This window comes from Echiichthys vipera (genome assembly GCF_963691815.1).
Source record: "Echiichthys vipera genome assembly, chromosome: 17".
Classification (NCBI taxonomy): domain Eukaryota; kingdom Metazoa; phylum Chordata; class Actinopteri; order Perciformes; family Trachinidae; genus Echiichthys; species Echiichthys vipera.
Window position 1 is genome coordinate 987328 of NC_139842.1, and position 22675 is coordinate 1010002.

The 22675-nt window shown below is 47.6% G+C and overlaps 2 protein-coding genes across 2 annotated transcripts in view; one reads left to right on the forward strand and one right to left on the reverse strand.

Annotated features, from left to right (window-relative positions):
* Positions 1-3892: 3892 nt before the first annotated feature.
* LOC310959669 (uncharacterized protein) lies at positions 3893-6200 on the forward strand (the record flags this gene model as incomplete). Its single annotated transcript, XM_083931114.1, has 2 exons — positions 3893-4085; positions 4731-6200. 2 exons carry the CDS (start codon positions 3893-3895, stop codon positions 5762-5764), a joined length of 1227 nt encoding a protein of 408 aa, XP_083787240.1. The 3' UTR covers positions 5765-6200.
* Positions 6201-11097: 4897 nt separating this feature from the next.
* doc2a (double C2-like domains, alpha) overlaps positions 11098-22675 on the reverse strand; it is a gene marked incomplete at both ends in the record, with an annotated part of 25958 nt that continues 14380 nt past the window's right edge. The window contains 4 exons of the mRNA XM_083931116.1: positions 11098-11234; positions 12890-12986; positions 13964-14045; positions 14168-14379. Coding sequence (XP_083787242.1) covers positions 11098-11234; positions 12890-12986; positions 13964-14045; positions 14168-14379 — 528 coding nt within the window. The remainder of the gene's footprint in view (positions 11235-12889; positions 12987-13963; positions 14046-14167; positions 14380-22675) is intronic.

A 22675-nucleotide genomic window follows, 5' to 3' on the forward strand; every position in this document is an offset into this window, starting at 1 on the left:
TTAGTCATTTTGCATCTTTTTGTGCTGGTTTTGCATCTATTTTTAGTCATTTTGCATCTTTTTGTGCTGGTTTTGCATCTATTTTTAGTCATTTTGCATCTTTTTTTAGTCATTTTGCATCTTTTTGTGCTGGTTTTGCATCTATTTTTAGTCATTTTGCATCTTTTTGTGATGGTTTTGCATCTATTTTTAGTCATTTTGCATCTTTTTGTGGTGGTTTTACATCTATTTTTAGTCATTTTGCATCTTTTTGTGGTGGTTTGGCATCTATTTTTAGTCATTTTGCGTCTTTTTGTGCTGGTTTTGCATCTATTTTTTGTCATTTTGCATCTTTTTGTGCTGGTTTTGCATCTATTTTTAGTCATTTTGCATCTTTTTGTGCTGGTTTTGCATCTATTTTTAGTCATTTTGCATCTTTTTGTGGTGGTTTTGCATCTATTTTTAGTCATTTTGCATCTTTTTGTGCTGGTTTTGCATCTATTTTTAGTTATTTTGCATCTTTTTGTGGTGGTTTTGCATCTATTTTTAGTCATTTTGCATCTTTTTGAGGTGGTTTTGCATCTATTTTTAGTCATTTTGCATCTTTTATTCATGTCTCTCTTCATTATTTATTCATTTCACTCTAAATTCCTCCTCTTGTCAGATTATTTTATTAAAAATCATCATTCTGCAGCTTTCTTCTTCTCTGTCCCGGCGCTGCAGTGCTGTTGAACGCTCCTCGTTGAATAAAAACCTTTTTTTGTTTGTGCAGCAGCTGAAAATCATCATGAATTCATATTTAATCCATAATTAACGACTCTGAGGATTCATGTTCTGACAGAACGAAGAGATGCAGCAGAGTCACAAAGAGAAGCTGCAGAAGAGCCGACACACCCACAGCAGCAGCACACACACACACACACACACACACACAGGCTCACACACACACACACACACACACACACACACAGCACATGTCACATAATAACCATATTAACAATAATGATGATGATAAAGCAGCTCTACCTGGTCCTAGTCCACAGGGAGCTGCAGGCGGAGCTGCATGGTCTCAGGTCCGGAGCAGAGAAGTGAAAGAACCGGATCAGAGAAGAACTCGGGTTTGAACTCTGCGATGAATCAAAATATAGAAATATAGAAATGTAGAAACGTAGAAATGTAAAAATGTAGAAATGTCTGAATGTGTTTGTGATCTGCAGTTTTTGATGCTGAGCTGAAGATCTGAGGAGGAGGAGGAGGAGGAGACGTCGCTGCTGCAGCTTCAGTGTTTCACTGCAAGAGAAAGGGAGGGGAGAGTGTGTGTGTGTGTGTGTGTGTGTGTGTGTGTGTGTGTGTGTGTGTGTGTGTGTGTGTGTGTGTGTGTGTGTGTGTGCGTAGCTCACTCAAGCCAAGAAGGAAACCCTCCTGAAACTTTCACAATAAAAGCCTGGAGTCATATTTTTAGTCATTTTGCATCTTTTTGTGGTGGTTTTGCATCTATTTTTACTCATTTTGCATCTTTTTGTGGTGGTTTTGCATCTATTTTTAGTCATTTTGCATCTTTTTGTGCTGGTTTTGCATCTATTTTTAGTCATTTTGCATCTCTTTGTGCTGGTTTTGCATCTATTTTTAGTCATTTTGTATCTTTTTGTGATGGTTTTGCATCTATTTTTAGTCATTTTGCATCTTATTGTGCTGGTTTTGCATCTATTTTTAGTCATTTTGCATCTTTTTGTGCTGGTTTTGCATCTATTTTTAGTCATTTTGCATCTTTTTGTGCTGGTTTTGCATCTATTTTTAGTCATTTTGCATCTTTTTGTGCTGGTTTTGCATCTATTTTTAGTCATTTTGCATCTTTTTGTGGTGGTTTTGCATCTATTTTTAGTCCTTTTGCATCTTTTTGTGGTGGTTTTGCATCTATTTTTAGTCATTTTGCATCTTTTTGTGCTGGTTTTGCATCTATTTTTAGTCATTTTGCATCTTTTTGTGCTAGTTTTCATCTATTTTTAGTCATTTTGCATCTTTTTGTGGTGGTTTTGCATCTATTTTTACTCATTTTGCATCTTTTTGTGGTGGTTTTGCATCTATTTTTACTCATTTTGCATCTTTTTGTGCTGGTTTTGCATCTATTTTTAGTCATTTTGCATCTTTTTGTGCTGGTTTTGCATCTATTTTTAGTCATTTTGCATCTTTTTGTGTTGGTTTTGCATCTATTTTTAGTCATTTTGCATCTTTTTGTGCTGGTTTTGCATCTATTTTTAGTCATTTTTCATCTTTTTGTGCTGGTTTTGCATCTATTTTTAGTCATTTTGCATCTTTTTGTGGTGGTTATGCATCTATTTTTAGTCATTTTGCATCTTTTTGTGGTGGTTTTGCATCTATTTTTAGTCATTTTGCATCTTTTTGTGGTGGTTTTACATCTATTTTTAGTCATTTTGCATCTTTTTGTGCTGGTTTTGCATCTATTTTTAGCCATTTTGCATCTTTTTGTGGTGGTTTTGCATCTATTTTTAGTCATTTTGCATCTTTTTGTGGTGGTTTTGCATCTATTTTTAGTCATTTTGCATCTTTTTGTGGTGGTTTTGCATCTATTTTTTCGTCATTTTGCATCTTTTTGTGCTGGTTTTGCATCTATTTTTAGTCATTTTGCATCTTTTTGTATAAAGTATTTATTAGTTGTTCTCTTGTTAATCTTGATCCACTGCAGTTGTTCATATTTCATGATAGCTGTGCTCTTATTTTGGAGGAAATGGAGCCGTTTCCTGTGTTGCTTTGATGAAGTTCAGTTTATTTCTGCATCTTTTTTTCTGCTGACGAAGCAAAATCACAACAATGCAGCAGTCACAAAAACACATGATTATAATTATTATTATTATTATTATTATTATTGTAATAATTATTATTATTTTTGTTCTGAGGTTCAAATGTTTTAAAAATGATCATTAACAAAAACAGAAACCAGAGAAATAGATTTGGACTTTGTTAAAGAAGTAAGTTTCAGAATCTGCGACAAATTCAAACAAAACGTGTTTTATTTTGAAAAGTAAATAAAAAAATCACTTCATTAAATATTAAAATAGTCTCAGATTAATTTTCTGTCCAACGAATCATCGATTAATTAAAAATAAAACGTTTATCTGTACATTTAAACATTCATGGTTATTCATTATATTATATTTTATTATTATTATTTATAATTATATTTTGTAAAAACATGAATACAGTGTCATGTATTTATTTTATTATTTTATCTTATTATTATTATAACAAATTTTGCTTTGTCTTCATATTTACATGTTTATTTTTATTTATCTTCATATTTAAACTTTAATAAAAATCATATACACATGGCGTCTTAAGACTCCATACTTTGTTATTTTTATTTTATTATATTTTGTAAATATTTTTATACAGCCATGTTTTTATTTTATCTTATATTTATTATTAATAATAATTTGTATTACTGTCTTTATATTTACATATTATTTTATTTGATTTATTTTGATATTTACTCTTTAATAAAATAAATAAACATGTGTCGCTTTTAAGACTTATTTTACTTTTGGCATTTTTATTTTCTTATATTTTAATATTTTGTAAATATTTTTATAAAGACATGTATTTATTTAATCCTATTATTATTATTATTATTATTAATTTGTATTACTGTCTTGATATTTACATATTGTTTTATTTTAGTTTTTATTTTAGTTTTCTTATTTTTGCTTAAAAAAATCACTTAATTATTAAAATAGTCCCAGATTATTTTCCGTCCATCGAATAATCGATTAATTAATAATAAAACATTAAATTGTAACATTTACCCTTTTATTGTGAAGGAGCTGGAGCGTTTCCGGTGTGGCTTGTTGGTGTCCTGTTCCGTTTCCGGTGCGGCCGCGGCTCTCGAAGCTCCAGAATGACCAAGCTGCAGCTGCTGAGCGCCTTCCTCACGGAGCGGCTGGCGGCGGTGGTGAAGGAGGTGCTGGGGGTGGTGGAGGACACGGTCACCGAGTACCGGGAGGAGGCGGCCCGCGCCCGGCGGGAGACCGAGAGCCTCCGGGGGCAGCTGCGGGACATCCTGCTGCTGGAGGCCGAGACGGAGTGGCTGAGTAAGGGCCGAGAAGCACCGCTCCAGACCGCGCTGGAAGAATCACCCATTTAAGCTTTTCAAGCGATTTCACCTTAAAAAACGACTAAAAAACACTTTTTAAAGGCTGAATGGAAATTTTAGGAGCTTGTGTTTAATTCGGCTCTCGTGACATTAAAGCACTTTATTTAAATTTAATAACAAATGTGGATTTTTGTAGCTTTTTGTCGGTTTCACTTCCGCTTTTCCGTCCGCGCATCAGCGGAGTTTCCGTCAGAGTTTCTCATGAAAGTGAGAAACTCTGATGTTCTGGGTCATTTAACAAAAGCCGAATTCACCTTTGACATGTTTTGTTTCAGGTTTTATTATAAAAGATAATTATTTATTTATTATGTTGAAGGTGTAACAATATTACCTTAAATTCACAGATTATCGCATGGAGTCTGGCGAGACGGTGATGTTCAGTTTTGTCATTCTCGTTTGTGTTAAAGTGGAATTCCGTCCATATTTATATTATTTATATTATTATTATCTGTTATTATTATAGTATAACATTGTTTTCCTGTAACTGACCTGTTGGAAAGTAACTTGTGTACGGATCAAAACAAACACACGAGTTTGAGTCCGGGTCCTGATCCGCCCCCGTTTGTGTGTTCTGTGGTTTCAGGGTCGACCAGAGCAAGTCTCGGTTTCACGTCTCCTGACCAGCAGCCGTGTGACCCGGACCCTGGGACCCTAGACCAGGACCCGAGGCTCCAGGACCAGAGGCTCCACGACCCAAGGCCCCGCTCAGAGGAGCCCGACTCCTCGCAGAAGCCGCTCAGACCTCCCGCTCATGAACAGGTCGTTTCCGCGCAGCTACCGACGGTTCGGGGCGACGTGTCCCCGCGCCTGATCCTCCCGCCCGGGGACCAGAAGCCCGCGGAGGCCTGGGGGCCGGCGCTGAAGCCGGACCCTCAGCAGGAGGCTCTTCCTGGTCACTCCTCCCTGAACGCCCCCTCGACGGCGGCGCCCCCTAACGTCCACACTGAAGCCCCCGTGCTCAGAGAGGAGCCCCGGGCGCCACCTCCCGCTCTCGTCAAAAGCGAACCTGAGGAATACAACGTGAGCGCGCCTGAAGGTCACACGGACGCCGCGCGGGAACCGTCGGCGCTCAGACACAGGACGGTGGTGGTGCGCGCAGACCGCCCTGAGGCTCAGCACCACAGGAAGTCCTCTCCGGAGAAGCTCGCCGCTGATGTGGACGTGACGGCAGCGAGTTACGTCCCCGAGCTCATCCATCGCTGCCCCCGCTGCGGCGAGGCGTTCGGCCACGCCGGCAGCCTCCGCCTCCACCTGGAGCAGAAGAGGAAGACCTACGCCTGCGACTGGTGCTGTAAATCCTTCGCGCAGTCGGCGGACCTGCGGCGCCACCTGCGCACGCACACGGGCGAGCGTCCGCACCGCTGCACCTTCTGCTCCAAGAGCTTCAGCCAGAGAGGGAACCTGCGGCGCCACCTGCGCATCCACACGGGCGAGCGTCCGTACAGCTGCCCGTACTGCTGCCGCACCTTCAGCGACGGCGACACCATGAAGAAACACAAGCGCACGCACTCGGGGGAGAAACCGTACCGCTGCGCGCAGTGCGACAGGAGCTTCGCCAGCGCCAGCGGCCTGCAGATCCACCTGAAGAGGGACATGTGCTTCGTGGCGAGCGCCTGATCGCTTCGTGGCGAGCGCCTGATTGGTCCGAGGCTGCGGGACGTTCACACAGACACACACGGTTTCTCCTGATGAGCGGAGGAGAGAGGATCTTTGTTTCTCGCGTCGTCGTCGTATAAAACGTTAACGTCGCTGCATCTCAACAGAACAGTCGACTTCTAATCGTCCCCGGTGAAGCGGCGTTAACAACGGGCTACTTTCAGCTCACACGCTGAATCATCCGTGTCCTGCTGCCGTGGTCGAACACTTCGAGTTCACAGTGACACTTTTTTAAACTCAAATCATCCAGAACTGATTCTCGTGACGAAGCGACTAAAAAATGACCCGTAACTGTTTCTCCGTACTTTCCCGATGTCGCGGCGTGCGTCCACAAAAACGCTGCGTGTGGAACAAAGATCCTGAACAGGAGAACGAGAGAGAGAGGAACCAGAGGAACCAGGACCTTTAGGAGTTCTTGTTCCAGCACTGAGGGCGCCCTCCCACTGTGCCTCCGTACCGTGCCCCAGCACGTGTCACGGCTAAAGTCTGGTTCCTTTGACCAGTGTGAGTGCAACCGTACCACGTCTAGGAGCGGCACGCTTGCCGTCCACGGCCCGTTTGGGAGAGGTGGGCTTTAGTAAAGCACGTTTGCACGTGTACGAGCACGAGCGTGCGCACGTGTACGAGCACGAGGCCTACGGCGGTTCTGAGGTCATTTCCTGTGCGCCTGTTGGGACGTAGAGAAAAGAAGGAGGGACCATGCGCGGACATTTCAAACAATGGAGGTGAAAGGTTCACGTTGGTGTGATGCGGAGGTGGAGTGTTTACTGCAGATTTGGTCGATGAAAAGATTCAAAAACAGTCGACAAGACGCACAAAAACTCCGAGGTCTACGGAAAGATCTGGAAACAAAGCCACGCATCGCCATGACGTCATCAATGCGTGTGACGTGTTACGGCGTGATGACGTATAGGCAGCAAGAAGCATTCTCCGAGGCCCAGGTAGTGTGAGTACAAACGGGCCTGGAGGGGGGGACAAGGACCCTAACGCACGGGGCACGGGACGGAGGCACAGTGGGAGGGCGCTCTAACCTGTGACGCACGCACAGTGGGAGGGCGCTCTAACCTGTGACGGAGGAACAGTGGGAGGGCGCCCTGAGTGACGTTGAGTCGTTTGTTCCCGTGAAACAGGAGAAACCACACGTTTGATGAAACTCTCCCCGTTGCCGTGGCAGCAGCTCCTCCTAAACTTTATTTATTTATTTATTTATTGAAACTGAGCGACGTCATAACTGAGCTGCAATAATCACACATATTTATTTTTCTGTGCTCGTGTGAAACTTTTGTGTTTTTTAGAATAAATAAACGTGAAACAGTGAAATTTGAATTCTGTCGTTTTTATTAAAATCACATTTTTTTTAGAATTTAAAGGTTTTTAAAGAGTTTTTATTTTACTTTGAAAATCAACGCACGTGTTTCCTGTCCCATAAATAATAATATTAATGTTTTATTTCATATTTTCTGCCTTTAATCAACTGTTAATTAAATAAATAAATAATATTATAATAATGTGAATTTATGGGAATATTTAAGAATAAGAGGAAAATCGGAATCAGATTTAATCATAAATTTTTACACAAAAACAGAAAAAAACTAAATAAAAATAAAGTTTTTACAAAATAATTTATGAATATTTATTACGGGAGTTTTTTTCCTGTTTAATAAATAATATTTTGTGTTTTTGTCTCATTTTTATTTATTTATTAATTAATTCAATTCTGTTTTAAACTCAAACGTGTTTTAAGACAAAATATTAAATAAAAAATAAAAACTTTAAAAGTAAATTTATTTAAATTTTCACTTTCAGTAAAAACAAACTGATGTTTTTATTATTCATTTAAATTTAAACAGTAATTAAACTTAAATACATAATTTTAATAATGAAATATATAAAAACGTTTAATTATATTTAATATATTTATTTATATTTATTTCCTTTTGTGCACAAAGTGTTTGACATAATCACATAAAAATATAAAAAATAAAAATGAAATTCTTGAAACAAAAATTAATTATTAAATAAAAACATTTATTTATTAAACTGTCGACTCATTTATATTTTTTTATTGTCATTTATTTAAATATAAATAAATAAACAAACTTAATTTATTAATAAAAATCTATTTATTGAACTATTTTGACTAATTTATATTTTTTATTCTCATTTATTTAAATAAAAACAGAAAAGTGAAATCTTTGAATAACAAACTTAATGAATTATTAATTAAATAAAACATTTGTTTATTTTATTGCCTCATTTATTTATTACAGGTTTAATTTTTATTATAATTGTTTTTAATTATAATTTAAAAAAAGGTGAAATCCTTTAAATAAACAAACTTAATTATTTTAATTTAATTATTAAATAAAACACATTTATTTATTATTTAATTATTTAACTATTTAATATTAAATCATTTATGTTCTGCGTGGTGCGTTCAGGGACATGTTTGTGTATTTGATATTAGATCATTTATGTTCTCAGTGGTGCGTTCAGGGACATGTTTGTGTATTTGATATCGCAGTGGTGCGTTCAGGGACATGTTTGTGTATTTGATATTAGATCATTTCTGTGATTAACTGTAGTCCTGCGTGGTGCGTTCAGGGACATGTTTGTGTATTTGATATTAGATCATTTATGTTCTCAGTGGTGCGTTCAGGGACATGTTTGTGTATTTGATATTAGATCATTTCTGTGATTAACTGTAGTCCTGCGTGGTGCGTTCAGGGACATGTTTGTGTATTTGATATTAGATCATTTATGTTCTCAGTGGTGCGTTCAGGGACATGTTTGTGTATTTGATATTAGATCATTTCTGTGATTAACTGCAGTTCTGCGTGGTGCGTTCAGGGACATGTTTGTGTATTTGATATTAGATCATTTCTGTGATTAACTGTAGTTCTGCGTGGTGCGTTCAGGGACATGTTTGTGTATTTGATATTAGATCTTTTCTGTGATTAACTGCAGTTCTGCGTGGTGCGTTCAGGGACATGTTTGTGTATTTGATATTAGATCATTTCTGTGATTCACTGTAGTTCTGCGTGGTGCGTTCAGGGACATGTTTGTGTATTTGATATTAGATCATTTCTGTGATTCACTGTAGTTCTGCGTGGTGCGTTCAGGGACATGTTGTGTATTTGATATTAGATCATTTCTGTGATTAACTGCAGTTCTGCGTGGTGCGTTCAGGGACAGCAGGGGGCAGCAGAGACTCACTTCTGTTGCGTTTCAAATTTATTTTTGCATCGAACAAAAAACAGAGAAAGTGAAAACGAGAAGAAAACGCCACAGTCGTACATTCAGTCGTGCATAAAGGAGGAGAAGAAGAGGAGGAGGTGGAGGAGGAGGAGGAGGAGGAGGAGAGGAGGAGGAGGAGAGGAGGAGGAGGAGGAGAAGAGGAGGAGGAGGAGGAGGAGAGGAAGAGGAGGAGGAGAAGAGGAAGAGGAGGAGGAGGAGGAGGAGAGGGAGAGGAAGAGGAGGAGGAGGAGGAGGAGGAGGAGGAGGAGGAGGAGAGGGAGAAGAAGAGGAGGAGGAGGAGAGGAGGAGGAGGAGAAGAGGAGGAGGAGGAGAAGAGGAGGAGGAGGAGGAGGAGGAGGAGAGGAGGAGGAGGAGGAGGAGGAGGAGAAGAAGAGGAGGAGGAGGAGAAGAAGAGGAGGAGGAGGAGGAGGAAGAGGCGGAGAAGAGAAGAAGGAGAAGAAGAAGAGGAGGAGGAAGAAGAAGAGGAGGAGGAGGAGAGGAGGAGAAGGAGAGGAGGAGGAGGAGAGGAAGAAGAGGAGGAGAAGGAGGAGGATAAGAAGAGGAGGAGGAGGAGGAGAGGAGGAGGAGGAGAAGGAGGAGGAGGAGGAGGAGAAGGAGAGGAGGAGGAGAAGAGGAGGAGGAGAAGAGGAGAGGAAGAAGAGGAGGAGGAGGAGGAGGAGAAGGAGAAGAGGAGGAGGAAGAGGAGGAGGAGGAGAGGAAGAAGAGGAGGAGAAGGAGGAAGAGGAGGAGAGGAGGAAGAAGAGGAGGAGGAGAAGAGGAGGAGGAGAAGAGGAGGAGGAGAAGAGGAGGAGGAGAAGAGGAGGAAGAACACTGTAAACTGGACCCTGAACGCCTCGTCAGCAGCGAGTGCATCATGCAACACCGAGGAACAACCACTGTTGTTGCTGTTGTTGTTGTTGTTATCATCGTCGTCACCGTGGCAACGACAGGATGTTTGTTGTTTGTTCACAGTCTCATTAAGAAGAAACAGATTCTGTTTTTGCAATAGAGTTAGAAAATTTACATGGAAATATACGGGAATATATGGGAATATATGGGAATTAATAGGGAATATATGGGAATCAATGGGAAAATATGGGAAATAATAGTGAATATATGGGAATATATGAGAAATAATGGTGAATTAATGGGAATATATGGGAAATAATGGTGAATTAATGGGAATATATGGGAAATAATAGTGAATTAATGGACAGACTCTGAATCAAAGTCACACCGCTGAGACGTTTCTCTGCCGCTCGCGGCTCCGTTTGTGCGGCGGTCGATGTGACGGAGTCCTTCTCCTCTGACCCGACTCTTTGCAGACGACTCTCTTCTTCCTCCTCGCTCCTCTCGTCCGTCTGTCGCTCCGTAGCAAAGTGGTTTCAGGAGCTCGAGCCAATCAGGTTTCAGAGATGTGACGTAGCTGAGAAGCGACTGTTGTGATTCAACAACAATGGCGTCTCTCATGGAGGAAGCAGGCGCGAACATGGACGCTGCTGTTTCATCGTGTTTCTGATCACAAACCAGAGAATCTTCTCCTCTCCCGAGGCTAGTTAGCATCATTAGCATGTGGTGGTGCTTCCATAGTGGCACACCATGTTAGCGTTAGCGCTGCTTTACAGTCTATGGGCATGGTACCGTGTTTAAATTTGAATGAAATCAGAGTCAGAATCGATCGAACGTGAGGATTTCCTGACGTCACTTTGCTTTGGAGCGATCCGAACTTACGGGGTCAGAGACGGGTCAGAGGCGGGTCAGAGGCAGGTCAGAGGCGGGTCAGAGGCAGGTCAGAGGCGGGTCAGAGGCGGGTCAGAGGCGGGTCCCATCTTTTTGGGGTGAACGTCTCTTTTTTGGGGCGTGGTTCGTCTCAGAAAGATGCAAATGAGTGTGAAGCAGGAAACAAACCTGCAGCGGTGGTTTGATCGGTGGTTTGATCCCAGGTGTGGGTGGAGGAGTCACTGACTCCACCCTCAGCATCAAACCGGGTTCCTGCGGTGAACTTTAGTCCCATAAAGACGCGCCCCGCCCCCCCCCAGCAGCGGCAGGCGGCGCCTTCAGTCGTGGTTGGGGGTCCGCGGCAGCTCGTTGGTCAGGATGTGCCAGCGCTCCACCCTCCGGCCCTGGTTCTTCAGACACTCCATCCAGTGACGGAGGCCGTCGCCCTGAGAGTGGCAGCTCAGACAGACGCCACCTGAGCGGGAGACAGGAACAGGAAGTGTCCGCAGGGCGCCAACCACTGTAACAACCACTGTAACAACCACTGTAACAACCACTGGAACAACCACTGTAACAACCACTGTTCTGCGTACTCTATTCTATTTCTATAACAGAACCTTATGAATATGTTTGTAATGTTTTTGTTGATTACGAAATGTTCTGAATGTTTCTGCGTTGTAATGAGCGACGCTCCGAGTGCCGGTGCAACGCCAAATTACTCCCCCAGGGAAACAAAAGAGTAAAGCATCAAACCAAATCATGTGGAACCTGTGAATGTTCTCATGTGTCGTCATTCTCCTCAAAGCAACTTCAGTCCAAAGCAACTGGACCTGGTTCTTTGTCAGGAAGACGTTTCACCTCTGATCCAAGAGGCTTCATCAGTTCATGTACGCATCTGACCAGGACCAGGACCAGGACCAGGCTGGGACTGGACCAGGACCAGGACCAGGACCAGGCTGGGACTGGACCAGGACCAGGACCAGGCTGGGACTGGTCCAACTAACTGGTGTGGAGATCCAGGTATTTAACCTCTCACAGGCCGATGATGTCACTGGAACCCTTTGTGCTCCAAATGCCCACGCCCGTCGTTACAGTGACAGTTGTTGGTGGAAGTCGGTCTGGACTTGGTTAGTGCTGGTCCTGGTCCTGGTCCAGTCGTTGGTGGAAGTAGGTCTGGACTTGGTTAGGTCTCTATTGAGAGTGAACCACAGTGGTTGGAGTCACAGGAGGCCGTTTGTGAACAGTTGTTCTTTGAGGTTGAATGAAGGGATGAAAGGGCAGCATTGTAAACTAGAGAAAAGTGGTGTCTCAGACCTCCTCCTCTGGTTAACCATGGTCCAGTCCCAGCCTGGTCCTGGTCCTGGTGTCTCAGACCTCCTCCTCTGGTTAGCCATGGTCCAGTCCCAGCCTGGTCCTGGTGTCTCAGACCTCCTCCTCTGGTTAGCCATGGTTTCTCTACTTTTCCTCCTCCTTCAAACCATCTGTCCTCTCTGTTCAGGATGTGGACGTTGTTGTCATCATCAATGTTGTTAGTTGGTCCTGGTCCAAGCCTGGTCTGAGTCCAGTCCCAGCCTGGTCCTGGTCCTGGTCCAGTCCCAGCCAGGTCCTGGTCCTGGTCCTGGTCCTGGTCCTGGTCAGATGCGTACATGAACTGATGAAGCCTCTTGGATCAGAGGTGAAACGTCTTCCTGACAAATCGGTTAAACATGCACGGATACAAGAACTGGACGCACTTTCGTTCCCGTGAAAGTTCATAAACATAATAATCATAAACATAATAAACACAAAGAGCAGGATTTAGATTAACAGCTGAGGCTCAGGGATCCGGACACAGACCGCCGTGGACCGCGCCACCACCCACGGCCACGATGTGATCACGCTCTGAAGAAAGTCGTTCTGCATCAAACGTAAACGCACAATCCACTGGAATTTAAGTGTTAAGTGTTTGCAACTGATCCCTGAGAGGGATGAAAGAACGTGTGAATGCTTCATACATGGACTTTAATGAATATAAAGTGTGTGTGTGTGTGTGTGTGTGTGTGTGTGTGTGTGTGTGTGTGTGTGTGTGTGTGTGTGTGTGTGTGTGTGTGTGTGTGTGAACGACTCTGGAGCATTAGAGCTGCTGCTCACCGATGAAGTCGTTGGAGCGGCCCAGGTCGTAGTCCCACACCGTCACCTCCAGGGTCCTGGAGGCGAGCTCCACCAGAGGGATCTCATAGAAGAACTCCTGCAGCCGACACACGCACACAGGAGACCGTTAAATTACGACCACTGAAGGAGACCGTTAAGTTACGACCACTGAAGGAGACCGTTAAGTTACGACCACTGAAGGAGACCGTAATACATATATTTCTATTAATTCCATTAATTCATATTATTTCCCATATATTCCCAATAATCCCATTTATCCCCATTAATCCCATATATCCCCATTAATCCCAATTATTCCCATACATCCCCATTAATCCCATATTTTCCCATATATCCCCATTATTCCCATATATTCCCATATATCCTCATTATTCCCATTAATCCCATTAATCCCATTATTCCCATATATCCCCATTAATCCCATATATCCCCATTAATCCCATATTTTCCCATATATCCCCATTATTCCCCATATCTCCCATATATCCCCATTAATCCCATATATTCCCATATATCCCCATTAATCCCATATATTCCCATACATCCCCATATCTCCCCATTATTCCCATTAATCCCATTATTCCCATTAATCCCATTATCCCCATTATTCCCATTAATCCCATATATTCCCATACATCCCCATATCTCCCCATTATTCCCATTAATCCCATTATCCCCATTATTCCCATTAATCCCATTATTCCCATATATCCCCATTATTCCCCATATATCCCCTTTATTCCCATTAATCCCATATATTCCCATATCTCCCCATTAATTCCCATTATTCCCATATATTCCCATTAATCCTATATATCCCCATTATTCCCATTAATCCAATACATTCCCATTAATCCCATATATCCCCATTATTCCCATATATCCCCATTAATCCCATATATTCCCATATAATCCCATTAATCCCATATATTCCCATATAATCCCATTAATCCCATATATTCCCATATAATCCCATTAATCCCATATATTCCCATATAATCCCATTAATCCCATATATTCCCATAATTCCCTCCTCTCTCTCTTCCCTCTCACCTCGTTGAATTCGGGGTTCAGGGTTCTCTTCATCACGGCCGTTTTGTGTTTGGATTTCTTCTGCGTGTCGGGCTTCAAGTATCTGTCACACACACATTTATTAGTTCATGTTTAATAAATAAATAAATAAACTAAAATATAACAGAGAGTTTTTAATATTATATTTCACACTTGGGCCCAAAATGGCCGACGCCGGCTTCTTACATTTTGACGTAGGGGTCGGAGAAGCCGTTGACGTCCATGGCGGCCAGGTGGGCGCAGCGCCTGACGCCCACGCACAGCCCCTCGCCGCGGCGCCCTTCACCTGCTGCGTCCACGTCCACGTCCACGGCGTCCGGACTGAGACGAGGACAGAACTGCAGAGACAGAAGGAGACGACCTCGCTCCTCCAGACTGTGAAGCTGCTCGTTCTCCCACTGAGGACGGAGGAGAGAAGTAAGCAAGGACGGAGGAGGGAAGGAGGGAGGAGAGAAGGACGGAGGACAGAAGACAGCAGGAGAGAAGAATAGAGGAGAGAAGGACAGAAGGACAGAAGGACGCAAGGAGGGAGGACAGAAGGACGGAGGAGAGAAGGACGGAGGACAGAGGAAGAGAAGGACGGAGGAGAGAAGGACGGAGGACAGAGGACAGAGGAGAGAAGGACGGAGGAGAGAAGGACGGAGGACAGAAGGACACAGGGACAGAGGAGAGAAGGACAGAAGGACAGAGGACAGAAGGACAGAGGAGAGAAGGACAGAGGACAGAAGGACAGAGGACAGAAGGACGGAGGACAGAAGGACAGAAGGACGGAGGACAGAAGGACAGAGGACAGTCTCCTTTAGTCGTCTAAATATCTGCTGTATTACTCTGAAAAGGTAAAAGCATCATCATGATTGGCTTGTTGTTGTTGTCGTTGTTGTTGTTGTTGTTGGAGCAGAGTTTTGCGGACAGCAGGTTCTCTCTGATTCTCCAGGTTCTTCCTCTCTCAGGTGAGGACGCTCTCAGGTGAGGACGCTCTCAGGTTCCTCCTCTCTCAGGTGAGGACGCTCTCAGGTGAGGACGCTCTCAGGTTCTTCCTCTCTCAGGTGAGGACGCTCTCAGGTGAGGACGCTCTCAGGTGAGGACGCTCTCAGGTGAGGACGCTCTCAGGTTCCTCCTCTCTCAGGTGAGGACGCTCTCAGGTTCTTCCTCTCTCAGGTGAGGACGCTCTCAGGTGAGGACGCTCTCAGGTTCTTCCTCTCTCAGGTGAGGACGCTCTCAGGTGAGGACGCTCTCAGGTGAGGATGCTCTCAGGTTCCTCCTCTCTCAGGTGAGGACGCTCTCAGGTTCTTCCTCTCTCAGGTGAGGACGCTCTCAGGTTCCTCCTCTCTCAGGTGAGGACGCTCTCAGGTGAGGACGCTCTCAGGTGAGGACGCTCTCAGGTTCTTCCTCTCTCAGGTGAGGACGCTCTCAGGTGAGGACGCTCTCAGGTGAGGACGCTCTCAGGTGAGGACGCTCTCAGGTTCCTCCTCTCTCAGGTGAGGACGCTCTCAGGTTCTTCCTCTCTCAGGTGAGGACGCTCTCAGGTGAGGACGCTCTCAGGTTCTTCCTCTCTCAGGTGAGGACGCTCTCAGGTGAGGACGCTCTCAGGTGAGGATGCTCTCAGGTTCCTCATCTCTCAGGTGAGGACGCTCTCAGGTTCTTCCTCTCTCAGGTGAGGACGCTCTCAGGTTCCTCCTCTCTCAGGTGAGGACGCTCTCAGGTGAGGACGCTCTCAGGTGAGGACGCTCTCAGGTTCTTCCTCTCTCAGGTGAGGACGCTCTCAGGTGAGGACGCTCTCAGGTGAGGACGCTCTCAGGTGAGGACGCTCTCAGGTTCTTCCTCTCTCAGGCGAGGACGCTCTCAGGTTCTTCCTCTCTCAGGTGAGGACGCTCTCAGGTGAGGACGCTCTCAGGTGAGGACGCTCTCGGGCGAGGACGCTGTCAGGTTCCTCCTCTCTCAGGTGAGGCCGCTCTCAGGTGAGGCCGCTCTCAGGTGAGGCCGCTCTCAGGTTCCTCCTCTCTCGGGCGAGGACGCTGTCAGGTGAGGACGCTCTCAGGTGAGGACGCTCTCAGGTGAGGACGCTCTCAGGTTCCTCCTCTCTCAGGTGAGGACGCTCTCAGGTGAGGACTCTCTCAGGTGAGGACGCTCTCAGGTGAGGACTCTCAGGTGAGGACGCTCTCAGGTGAGGACGCTCTCAGGTGAGGACGCTCTCAGGTGAGGACGCTCTCAGGTTCCTCCTCTCTCAGGTGAGGACGCTCTCAGGTTCTTCCTCTCTCAGGTGAGGACGCTCTCAGGTGAGGACGCTCTCAGGTGAGGATGCTCTCAGGTTCCTCCTCTCTCAGGTGAGGACGCTCTCAGGTGAGGACGCTCTCAGGTGAGGACGCTCTCAGGTGAGGACGCTCTCAGGTTCTTCCTCTCTCAGGTGAGGACGCTCTCAGGTGAGGACGCTCTCAGGTGAGGACGCTCTCAGGTGAGGACGCTCTCAGGTTCCTCCTCTCTCAGGTGAGGACGCTCTCAGGTGAGGACGCTCTCAGGTTCCTCCTCTCTCAGGTGAGGACGCTCTCAGGTGAGGACGCTCTCAGGTGAGGACGCTCTCAGGTGAGGACGCTCTCAGGTTCTTCCTCTCTCAGGTGAGGACGCTCTCAGGTGAGGACGCTCTCAGGTGAGGACGCTCTCAGGTGAGGACGCTCTCAGGTGAGGACGCTCTCAGGTGAGGACGCTCTCAGGTGAGGACGCTCTCAGGTGAGGACGCTCTCAGGTTCTTCCTCTCTCAGGTGAGGACGCTCTCAGGTGAGGACGCTCTCAGGTGAGGACGCTCTCAGGTACCTCCTCTCTCAGGTGAGGACGCTCTCAGGTGAGGACGCTCTCAGGTGAGGACGCTCTCAGGTTCTTCCTCTCTCAGGCGAGGACGCTCTCAGGTTCTTCCTCTCTCAGGTGAGGACGCTCTCAGGTGAGGACGCTCTCAGGTGAGGACGCTCTCGGGCGAGGACGCTGTCAGGTTCCTCCTCTCTCAGGTGAGGCCGCTCTCAGGTGAGGCCGCTCTCAGGTGAGGCCGCTCTCAGGTTCCTCCTCTCTCGGGCGAGGACGCTGTCAGGTGAGGACGCTCTCAGGTGAGGACGCTCTCAGGTGAGGACGCTCTCAGGTTCCTCCTCTCTCAGGTGAGGACGCTCTCAGGTGAGGACTCTCTCAGGTGAGGACGCTCTCAGGTGAGGACTCTCAGGTGAGGACGCTCTCAGGTGAGGACGCTCTCAGGTGAGGACGCTCTCAGGTGAGGACGCTCTCAGGTTCCTCCTCTCTCAGGTGAGGACGCTCTCAGGTTCTTCCTCTCTCAGGTGAGGACGCTCTCAGGTGAGGACGCTCTCAGGTGAGGATGCTCTCAGGTTCCTCCTCTCTCAGGTGAGGACGCTCTCAGGTGAGGACGCTCTCAGGTGAGGACGCTCTCAGGTGAGGACGCTCTCAGGTTCTTCCTCTCTCAGGTGAGGACGCTCTCAGGTGAGGACGCTCTCAGGTGAGGACGCTCTCAGGTGAGGACGCTCTCAGGTTCTTCCTCTCTCAGGCGAGGACGCTCTCAGGTTCTTCCTCTCTCAGGTGAGGACGCTCTCAGGTGAGGACGCTCTCAGGTGAGGACGCTCTCGGGCGAGGACGCTGTCAGGTTCCTCCTCTCTCAGGTGAGGCCGCTCTCAGGTGAGGCCGCTCTCAGGTGAGGCCGCTCTCAGGTTCCTCCTCTCTCGGGCGAGGACGCTGTCAGGTGAGGACGCTCTCAGGTGAGGACGCTCTCAGGTGAGGACGCTCTCAGGTTCCTCCTCTCTCAGGTGAGGACGCTCTCAGGTGAGGACTCTCTCAGGTGAGGACGCTCTCAGGTGAGGACTCTCAGGTGAGGACGCTCTCAGGTGAGGACGCTCTCAGGTGAGGACGCTCTCAGGTGAGGACGCTCTCAGGTTCCTCCTCTCTCAGGTGAGGACGCTCTCAGGTTCTTCCTCTCTCAGGTGAGGACGCTCTCAGGTGAGGACGCTCTCAGGTGAGGATGCTCTCAGGTTCCTCCTCTCTCAGGTGAGGACGCTCTCAGGTGAGGACGCTCTCAGGTGAGGACGCTCTCAGGTGAGGACGCTCTCAGGTTCTTCCTCTCTCAGGTGAGGACGCTCTCAGGTGAGGACGCTCTCAGGTGAGGACGCTCTCAGGTGAGGACGCTCTCAGGTTCCTCCTCTCTCAGGTGAGGACGCTCTCAGGTGAGGACGCTCTCAGGTTCCTCCTCTCTCAGGTGAGGACGCTCTCAGGTGAGGACGCTCTCAGGTGAGGACGCTCTCAGGTTCTTCCTCTCTCAGGTGAGGACGCTCTCAGGTGAGGACGCTCTCAGGTGAGGACGCTCTCAGGTGAGGACGCTCTCAGGTGAGGACGCTCTCAGGTGAGGACGCTCTCAGGTGAGGACGCTCTCAGGTTCTTCCTCTCTCAGGTGAGGACGCTCTCAGGTGAGGACGCTCTCAGGTGAGGACGCTCTCAGGTACCTCCTCTCTCAGGTGAGGACGCTCTCAGGTGAGGACGCTCTCAGGTGAGGACGCTCTCAGGTACCTCCTCTCTCAGGTGAGGACGCTCTCAGGTGAGGACGCTCTCAGGTTCCTCCTCTTTCAGGTGAGGACGCTCTCAGGTGAGGACGCTCTCAGGTTCCTCCTCTTTCAGGTGAGGACGCTCTCAGGTGAGGACGCTCTCAGGTTCCTCCTCTTTCAGGTGAGGACGCTCTCAGGTTCTTCCTCTCTCAGGTGAGGACGCTCTCAGGTTCCTCCTCTCTCAGGTGAGGACGCTCTCAGGTGAGGACGCTCTCAGGTTCCTCCTCTTTCAGGTGAGGACGCTCTCAGGTGAGGACGCTCTCAGGTTCTTCCTCTCTCAGGTGAGGACGCTCTCAGGTTCTTCCTCTCTCAGGTGAGGACGCTCTCAGGTGAGGACGCTCTCAGGTGAGGACGCTCTCAGGTGAGGACGCTCTCAGGTTCTTCCTCGCTCAGGTGAGGACGCTCTCAGGTTCTTCCTCTCTCAGGTGAGGACGCTCTCAGGTGAGGACGCTCTCAGGTGAGGACGCTCTCAGGTTCTTCCTCTCTCAGGTGAGGACGCTCTCAGGTTCTTCCTCTCTCAGGTGAGGACGCTCTCAGGTGAGGACTCTCTCAGGTTCTTCCTCTCTCAGGTGAGGACGCTCTCAGGTGAGGACGCTCTCAGGTGAGGACGCTCTCAGGTTCTTCCTCTCTCAGGTGAGGACGCTCTCAGGTGAGGACGCTCTCAGGTGAGGACGCTCTCAGGTTCCTCCTCTCTCAGGTTCTTCCTCTCTCAGGTGAGGACGCTCTCAGGTTCCTCCGCTCTCAGGTGAGGACGCTCTCAGGTGAGGACGCTCTCAGGTGAGGACGCTCTCACACCTGCAGGTGTTCACGTCTCTGTGGGTGAAGCTGCTCCTTCAGCTCCAATCATCACTGACTAAAATTTGTACTTTGTATTTTTTACTCCCACGAAAACACTGATCATGATTATGTGCGTTGTTGCTTTCCCACATCTGCGTTGTAGCGTTTGTCTTTTTTGTGACGCTGCTCTTTTTCAGCTCTTCATTTACAAAAACAGAATTTTAAAACCTGGTCCTGGTCCCCTGTCCCGGGGCTCAGTGCTGCACACTGGGACTCGTGGTCCCTGACCCTGGACGGAGGTGGGATTCGTCCCCAATGTTGCTTTAAATGACGGCGTTCATTAAAAGTCTCACTGAGCCGGTCTCTGCGCTCGTGACGCAGCAGCCGGGGGTGAGAGCATCGATCCTGTGACCCTCCACCTGTGAGCTGGACTCCTGGCTCCAGACCACGACCCCTCCACCCCCCGGTCCTCCCTCACACTCTCTCCTCTCACCGCGCTCTGCTTCCACTTTAAACGTCTTTAAATCTTCAGCTCCGCGCTCAGCAGGCGCCAGCTCCGGCCTCTCAGCCTCCTCCATGAAAAAGCTGCAGCTAAGAAAAGAAAGCAGGTCGTGGGAGGAGCTGATCGATCGGAGCCGCCGCAGCTTGGCAGCGCTCTCTGCCGCCCACCTCCCGTTGGCGGGAGAGGAGCCGTGGCTGAAGCCGCGCTGGAGGAGAGTTCAGCTCCGCGGAGCCAGGATCTGCTGCAGAGTGGGAGCTCCGTCCTCCTGCTGGGGTCGACCCTCAGCTCATGTTTGGATTTAAGAGCTACAGAATAAAAACGCTCTCATGAAGGTGTTCGTCTCCAGTTTCCTGTCAGCGTGAGGATAAAGATGCAGCTCTGCCCTCGTTGGTTCAGACCTGTGAGCGTTCAGCATGAATACAGATGATCAACACGTTAGTTTCATTAGAACGCATTCATACGGTGTCTGAGAAGGGTCAAACACAAGCAGAGCCAATGGCAAAAACAACTATGCGTTGTGGCTTTTTTACATTTGCGTTGTAGCTTTTTGGAGGCCTCAGGGAAGACCCAGGACCAGGTGCAGAGATTAGATCTCCACACTGGCCTGGGAACGCCTCAGGATCCCCCAGTTAGAGCTGGTTAATGTGGCCCGGGAAAGGGAAGTTTGGGGTCCCTGCTGGAGCTGCTGCCCCTGAGACCTGATCCAGGATCAGAGGCTGGAGCTGCTGCCCCTGAGACCTGATCCAGGACCAGAGGCTGGAGCTGCTGCCCCTGAGACCTGATCCAGGACCAGAGGCTGGAGCTGCTGCCCCTGAGACCTGATCCAGGACCAGAGGCTGGAGCTGCTGCCCCTGAGACCTGATCCAGGACCAGAGGCTGAAGACGAGGTGGGATGAGCTTTTTTACATTTGCGGTGGTGATTTTTGCATTTGTTTGACACTCGTCAGCCTCCGTAGTAACGCACAAACACTAAAGAGGAAGCGTCTGAAATCACATGAAGAAGAAACGCGTTCGTTCAAAGTTGCTGTAAAATAATTAAGAAGCTCTGTTCATTAGTCACACAAACAAACACACACACACACACACACACACACACACACACACACACACACACACACACACACACACACACACACACACACACACACACACACACACACACACACACACACACACACACACACACACACACACACACACACACACACACACACACACACACACTAATTGGAAGTGGCAGACTCAGGATCAAACACGCTGATCCTGACGGGCGCCGTTCTGCAGCACCGGGCGCACGACCGTCGCCATGGAAACAGATCATTCGGTTCCAAAAAAGTCAAATTACAATTTTCAAAAACTGCAAAAACAAATGAAAAACTGTGGACAACAACAAGTCACGACCGACCAGTGCAAGTCTGGTCGTTCCCTTCGTTCCCTATAGAGGAGGCGTTAGCATAAATGTAGCAGTGTTAGCATCAATGTAGCGGTGTTAGCATCGATGTAGCAGCGTTAGCATCAATGTAGCAGTGTTAGCATCAATGTAGCGGTGTTAGCATCAATGTAGCAGTGTTAGCATCAATGTAGCGGTGTTAGCATCGATGTAGCAGCGTTAGCATCAATGTAGCAGTGTTAGCATCAATGTAGCGGTGTTAGCATCAATGTAGCAGTGTTAGCATCAATGTAGCGGTGTTAGCATCAATGTAGCAGTGTTAGCATCAATGTAGCAGTGTTAGCATCAATGTAGCGGTGTTAGCATCGATGTAGCGCCGTGCTCCGCTCACATTTCCCTCTGCCGCTGACCTCAAAACTCAAACCAGTTGAACTTTGACCTTTCAAAAGGTCGACCAATGAGAGAGAAGCTTTGAGTGTGGCGTTTACGTTTCCTAGGCAACCAGAGAGCGACATCACGCCGGTTAGAAAAGATGGCGGACAAACTTCTTGTTTGTGTGTCGGAGTTTCCCGAACTATTTAACGTTCCATTAAAGTTGATTCAGGATCAGAAGAAAACGTAAAGATGGAGGTTAGCTGTGTGTGAGCTAACGGTTGCTACAATGCTAACGTTAGCCGTTAAGCAGTTTACAGGGTCTCTGTGCCCGACCGCGCGGTGAGACCAGAACAAAAAGCTGATCGTCCTGGCGTGGGTTCTTCTTCATCTGTCTGGTGATTGTGGCGTCGGCCCTCGCTGACAGAAGGTCCTGTACCGGTCCAGACCGACAGGTCACACGTCAAGACCTGAATCAAGGTCCAACAAGTCCCTGGACCCGGACGCCTCCGTGCACCTGAAGCTAACGAGTCTTTCCAGTGGGGGAGGGTCTCCTGCGGCGTTCTGCGCGTGTGAAAGGGAAACGTGCGGTGACCCCAGACGTGAGACCGACGGCTCGTGGATCCTCACGCAGACAGAAGAAGACGTTTCATCTGAGCGTTGATGAACGGATGAAAACAGCAGAAAGGAAAAACACTCAGGACCTGAGGAAACACGGCGTCCGGGCCGCAGCATCGAGCCTCCTGAATATTTAAAACTCCATTTACCGGCGAGCTTTCCCCAAATCCACGCACAGCCCGGGTGTTTCCCCCTGAGGTCAGCGTCTCTCCGCCTGATCTCTGCTAAACCGTCCTCACCGCTCTGGGAATGGAAACTGAAGCTGTGGGACACTTCAAGGACCTGACACCCTCCGGGGTTTGGACCGGGGGGCTGGACTGAGCTCAGGGGGGTCCCGGCACCCGCTGTACTTTCACCCGTTTCATGTGTTTTATGAAACTGCAGCGCCCCCTTTTAAATAAACACCTGAATTCATGGATTAGTAAAATGAGTGGTTCCCCTGTTTGATTCAT